This window comes from Sinocyclocheilus anshuiensis, unplaced genomic scaffold, assembly GCF_001515605.1.
Source record: "Sinocyclocheilus anshuiensis isolate Anshui unplaced genomic scaffold, SAMN03320099.WGS_v1.1 scaffold38, whole genome shotgun sequence".
NCBI classification, from domain to species: domain Eukaryota; kingdom Metazoa; phylum Chordata; class Actinopteri; order Cypriniformes; family Cyprinidae; genus Sinocyclocheilus; species Sinocyclocheilus anshuiensis.
This window is the reverse complement of record NW_015544213.1, coordinates 2694857-2701412: the sequence shown is the minus strand read 5'-3', so window position 1 is coordinate 2701412 and position 6556 is coordinate 2694857. Positions and strand designations below refer to the sequence as shown.

The window sequence follows — 6556 nt, the reverse complement described above, 5'->3', positions numbered from 1 at the left end:
GAATGATTTCTGAAGGGTCATGTGACACTGAAGACTGGAGTAATGATGCTGATGAAAATTCAGCTTTGCATCATGGGATAAATTTTATTTTAAAATATATTAAAATAGAAAACCAATATTTTAAATTGCAATAATATTTCACAATATTACTTTTCACAATATTCTGGATATCTGATCAAATAAATGTAGCCTTGATGAGCAGAAGAGACTTCTTTAAAAAACATTACAAATTTTACTGATCCCAAACTTTAGAACGGCAGTGTATATATATAGATACTGTATATAGATTAAATAAAATATATCATGAAATAAAATTTTAAAATGAAAATTAATTAAAAATAAATAATTAAAAAGCAGCTTAAACCTGAATAAAATGCGCAAACATTGGCTCAAAGAATGACAAGCGATTATGGGCGGGACTATCTGTTTGCCGACCAATAGCAAATGGGGCGTGTTCAAGATACCTGTGTGGAAACAGTCATTATTTTGACGTTTAATGCCGCAAAAATTACACACTTCAGCTTTAACAGCATAGTAGTTAAATTAGCAAACTGCTATTATTATTATTATTTTTTTATTGAAACCCACCTGATTTCCGAAGACCCCGATGGAGCAGGCAGTGGACACTTCTTCCGATCCGAACCACACCGATGCGATGCGCGAGGGCATCCCGAGAATAAACACCTGCGCCACTGAGCACGCGAACTGACCCAAGAATGTCACCGGGAAAAGGTCCGGTCTCGCGCTGGCCACCTTGATCCACGTGCCTGTGCAATTCAGAGCCGCTGCCACGAGCGCGATGACCCTCAGACCTTTTTTATCCAAGAGCCACGAGACGGGAAAAATGAGCGGAATGTACGTCAACATGTAAATCATGGACATCCAGTCAATGGTGAAAGAGTCCACGCCGTAGAAGCGCATGAAGATATTGTTGATGATTGATCCGAACCACACCGATGCGATGCGCGAGGGCATCCCGAGAATAAACACCTGCGCCACTGAGCACGCGAACTGACCCAAGAATGTCACCGGGAAAAGGTCCGGTCTCGCGCTGGCCACCTTGATCCACGTGCCTGTGCAATTCAGAGCCGCTGCCACGAGCGCGATGACCCTCAGACCTTTTTTATCCAAGAGCCACGAGACGGGAAAAATGAGCGGAATGTACGTCAACATGTAAATCATGGACAACCAGTCAATGGTGAAAGAGTCCACGCCGTAGAAGCGCATGAAGATATTGTTGATGATTCCGTATTGAATCCATTGATAGGAGTTACATAGCGAATACGAGCTGAATAAAAACACTATGATCCATCTCTTTTTATATAAACGCGTTTCCGGCGGTGCGTTTTGGTGTTCAAAAGTCACCTCAGCATCAGCCGCGGCTGTTTTTGTGAAATATTTATTATCATTCACCTCTCCTGGCTTTGATTCATCGCCCATTTTCACTCGATTCAACCGCGTTCAGAGCTTCTCCGAGACTGAAAGATTCATTCATTCATGCTGAATGAACTGCTGTCACTGTATAACATGCCAAACTCTGTTGTAATTAAATACTTACTTTACATGAAAGATTAATGCCATGTTTCCTGAGTTTAAAGGCTAGTGAATAAACTTCCCATATTGCATCGATGTATGTTCTTCCGCTGCTCGGATTTAATAAAGTCTCCGGCTCTCGCAGCAGAAACTCTTCAAACGTTCGTTGAAAGTTTCGCCACCGTGATGAAGTTCCTGGCGTAAAAAAAAAACTAACTAGAAGAGAAATTATAAACAAACTGTTTGGCAAAAATGGGCGGAGCTTCACTGTAGGGCAGTCACGTGACATCCTTGAGCAAATAGAACAACTTACTTCAAGATATGTTGTAAATCTAACAGGAAACGTTCCAAAACAAAATTAAATAGCTATAAACATAGGGGTGTGGTTTGGTCAAGTCATTTTGGAAGGACCATAAATGTGCAATTTCCAGTTTTGAAATCTTTATTTTCTTAAATAGGCTACTTAACATACCTTTCTTTAATGACATGTCAATTAAATAATTATTAGCTTATTTTGTGCTCTGTTAATGAAGAAAAAGCATTCATTTATGAGGGGACAATTGTACGACCAAACTACATTTCCCATGATTCTCTGTTGTCCTCAAACTAATAAAATACACAAGTGCACTGCACATCACAATGATCACTGAAGTAGGCTACTTGTTGGCGCAGCAAATATAACCGCCATAACTTTTATAACTGAAGCCTTTTAATAGCTGATAATCTGTATCTTCATGTACGTGGATATTAATGTTTTGCAGTGATGAACCAACGCTGCTGCAGCAGCGAGTCAAGGCCACGTGCTTTGTGATTACAGGGCACATGAATTTATTGAATTGTTTTACAGTGACGCCTGAAGTGGATTTCGCTGTTTATTACAGAATGATACCAATCCTTGGAATTCATTTGAGATTTGAGATTTGAATGCGACTCAAAGGAAGATTCAACTTTCTGGTCCGCCGAGCCCCCTCTAGTGGAGATAGACACCAATCACACAGACTGGAAACATGCCACTCGGCTCAGTTTACTGATGTTTGTGCTGGATAAGGAAGAGATGGCGCCCTCTGCTAGGTTGGAGCTACTGGGGACGTTTTGGCCCTGTTGATGTGGATAACCGGCTGTCAAGCTCTATGCCATTAATTGCTCAAGCTAAGTATTATTTTAAATTATTACACACATTAACATAATTTATATATTGATATCATTTTATATCATTTATGCATGTATCACAATAAGAAGATACTATATCTCACAAACTATGTTTTTAAGCCCAGATTCAGTATCATCATATTTTTGTAATATTTGTTGGCTAAACACAATAAAATTATACAGTGAAGTGATGTGACATGTGGCCAAGTATGGTGACCCATACTCGGAATTAGTGCTCTGCATTTATCCCATCCAAAGTGCACACACACAGCAGTGAACACACACACACCGTGAACACACACCTGGAATCACACTAGTATACTTGTAGACAATGGTTAACTCTATTAAAAAGTAGATTTTAGAAGACCAAAGAGAAAAGGACATTTATCTTTAAAAGTCAGGTTGGGACAATTGTCCCATGTGTTTTATAAGTTATAATTTTAAACAATTAATCAATTTCAATACTTGTTGGTCAAAACAATGCCCTGCTATGTATGCATGTTACTTTTTAAACTTTTGCCTTTTCGTTAATAGTTTTTTTCATGATGGTTTTGCTCTTCAACGTTTCTGTTTATTACAAACAAAACATGAAATAAGAAAGATATGCAAATGACAAAGGAAAAGAAAATTCCCCCCACTATCATTGTTATACAGTATACTAGCATGATTGAAAACAATATCCATGTCTTCACAGTCAAGTTTAATATATGACAAAATAAAATTATGCAGCAAAAGCATTTGCCTATATAGGCAAAGATCAAGAAAAAAAAGAAAAAAACATTGTCTTACATTCAGTGAGTTACAGCACATTCATCAGGGATGAGTCTCTATTAAACACTTTAAATGTGAAAATTAATTTTAAGCTTTTCTGAAACCAAGGATAGAATAAGGCATAAATGATGGGATTAATGGTGGAGTTCAGGAAGAAAATCATTACAGTAACATCTCTGACATGAAACAAATCATCATCACTGTACGGAATCACTAAAGAGCAAATATAATATGGCAGTAAACACAGGAGAAACACAATGACCAGAATCCCCAGCAGTATGGCAGCTTTTCGCTCTGATTTGTCACTGACTGTTTTTGGAGGATTCCATTCTGTTGTGAACCTGAAGGGCTCTTATAGCAGTCACATGTTTCTTAGCAATGACAAAAACATGAGTGTATAATATTATAATGAGTGTACAAGGCATAAGAAACACAACTATGAGGTCAATGAGGGATGAAACCCCATCTATATTAGCAATACATATTCCTGGACACGTGACATCAGTGAAGTTTCCATTAACAAAAAGAAGAGTGAAGTTATAAAGGAGTGAAAACAGCCAGTTAAATAAAGTTGCTATGCAGATCACAGTGGGTGAGATCTTCTCAGAGTAAACGAAAGGCGAACGTAAGGCCAAAAACCGATCAACTGCTATCAGAGCCACAGTGTGAACAGACACACTTGTCGCTTGAAAATTCACAATTTTTAAAGCAGAGCACATCACTGATCCAGAAATCCAACATGACTCAATGACCCAAGACAAATGCAGTGGCATCACAAAAACTCCAACCAGGAGATCGCACACAGCCAAAGAGAGGATGAGGATGTTCGCAGGTGTGTGGAGCTGCTTGAAGTGACTAACAGAGATGATGACCAGCAGGTTTCCACACACGGTCAGAAGAGACACAGCCGCTGCGGCCACATACAGAATCACATACACAGATAAAGAAACAGATCTCTCTGGACACCAATATTCCTGACAGATGTCGGTTTGGTTCAGTGCTGTAAGATTCATTGTGAAATAATTGGAAGAACCATCCAATTCCAATCAGAGCATTGTTCTCTGTTCTTTCATATAAAGTGCAATATATGCATAACCACATAAAGACTTCTGAACATGTTATTTGTATCGCCAACAGCTCTAAACTGCTCCTCACCGAAACACAATCTACATATGCTCACGTGCGACAACCCATGCTGCCTTTTATACACTAGACATGTTGACTCTTTCCAAGACCGGCAGCATCAAGGGAGAAGAACATAGGCTACAGCTGGGAGATCAAATGATTTAGCAAAGTGTCACATAGAGCTCATACAAAAGCATGAGTGAATTTATATGAAATGTTTAAAATCAGTAACTAAAAGTAAAAAATTCTAGCCTTTAAAATCCTAATGTATGCATATAAATATCCCCGTGTATACTGTTAGATTTTTTTTGACTGTACTAAAGCATAAAAATGCCACAATATCTTTGCAGATAGGAAACATGCTAAGTTCACATAGGCCTGCTTGTTTCTCCGAAAAAACAATGATACAGCCAGTTATTCTACTTTGAAATGTGCGTTCCATGTCCGAATGCTGCCAATTTACCCAATCATATTTCGACAGCTCGGGTTGCCAGTTGGCGGAAAACAGCGAATCGCAAACAAACTGGGTCAGAGATCGCAGATTCCACCTGACCTAAAAGCTTTGTCATCCATCTAAAAAGCTCTATGTCAAGAAGAATATTAAAACGCACATAAATCAACTCATCGACTTACAGTAAAGCTCAATACCTACCATGGTCAATTGTGCTCATTCTTGTTGCATGTCCTCAATCTGGCAACCCACATGAGTGTCGAGTCTGTGGAGTAAGGGGCTAGAGAAACAACTCTCCAATATTTTGAATTTGGACAGCAGTACCCATTTAAACTGCTAGCTGTCAATATTACATACTTCACTTTTAAATGGGATATGAGGCCACGGGAGAGGATTTGTAAATTGCAGAGAAGCAACCAGTAATATAGGGTGACTAGTATTTGCGGGCTGTTTTGTTCATCTGTTGGTTACCAGAACAATCATGTAGTAGCCTAATTATTTGCACCAACAGAGGGCGCTGCAAGCTACACTAATTATTTGGTAACATGCCGCTACTTTAGCCATGAAGAACTTAAGGCCAAAGTTTACTTCAGTTTACTTTGTACACGAGGGACAGCATACAGTGTGCGTGATAGAATAGTACACGCATACTATACGCACGCCATCCAATTTTTGTAACCGTTCATACTTCGGCCCTGTCCCAAATAGCACCCTAAACCCTCGCGGTCTTCCTCTGAGTCCACACTTTCATGACGTGATGACGCTTTGACTGTCGGGTAGTAGTCATCTGCAGAGCTCGCCTCAGTGTGGGCTCGGCAGAAGTGCACATCGAGGGTGCATAGCGACCGCAAAGGGGGGCGCTCGCGAGCACCCTTCTGAAAGCTAAAATGAAGAATGGAACACTCTATGGTCTTGCGGACTTAACTGACACGTCGTTAAGTCCAATTGTAAGTCCACAAGACCGCAAGTGCACATGAAGTGTGCCATTTGGGACAGGGCCTTTGTACGTACAGGTCGCACATGTTCGTTGACTTGGTTTTACACTAAGCAGTTGTTCCACAAGGTGGCAACACTGCAACAGGCCGCTGTTTCACAGTAGAAAACGAAACTAAAGAGAGAACAACAACAAAGTAGCGGAGACTGCAACAACGACAGACTCCCACATTGACAAGCGCTTGTGTGAGAGGGTTATGAGAGAGCCGTAACTTTAGTTTAAAGGGGTCATATGATGCGATTTCAATTTTTCCTTTCTCTTTGGAGTGTTACAAGCTCTTGGTGCATAAAGAAGATCTGTAAAGTTGCAAAGACTAAAGTCTCAAATCCAAAGAGATATTCTTTATAAAAGTTAAGAGTCAACCACGCCTACCTAAAACGGCTTGTTCTAACACGCCCTCACGTCTACGTCACGATGTGGGAAGATTTGCATAACGCCGCCCAAATGTTCACGCAAAGAAAGAAGGCGTAACTTTTATTCTCGCTGTAGTATTGTTGTTGCTGCCGCCGCCATGTCGTGAAGGCGCTGTGTGT

At 40.1% G+C, this 6556-nt stretch overlaps 1 protein-coding gene and 1 pseudogene across 2 annotated transcripts in view; both read right to left on the bottom strand.

Annotated features, from left to right (window-relative positions):
• The window catches only part of LOC107697188 (feline leukemia virus subgroup C receptor-related protein 2-like), a 17067-nt gene extending 15319 nt beyond the window's left edge, over window positions 1-1748 (bottom strand). Inside the window, exons 1-2 of one of the 2 annotated variants that reach the window (XM_016497864.1) lie at window positions 1190-1748; window positions 589-883 (exon numbers count right to left, since the gene is read on the bottom strand). In XM_016497864.1, coding sequence (XP_016353350.1) covers window positions 589-883; window positions 1190-1440 — 546 coding nt within the window. In that variant the 5' untranslated portion in view covers window positions 1441-1748. Of the gene's footprint in view, window positions 1-588; window positions 933-1189 lie in introns of those variants that run through there. The other variant, XM_016497865.1, reaches the window with a different exon arrangement.
• Window positions 1749-3481: 1733 nt separating this feature from the next.
• LOC107697190 (trace amine-associated receptor 13c-like) lies at window positions 3482-4466 on the bottom strand (annotated as a pseudogene).
• Between the last annotated feature and the right edge of the window lie 2090 nt (window positions 4467-6556).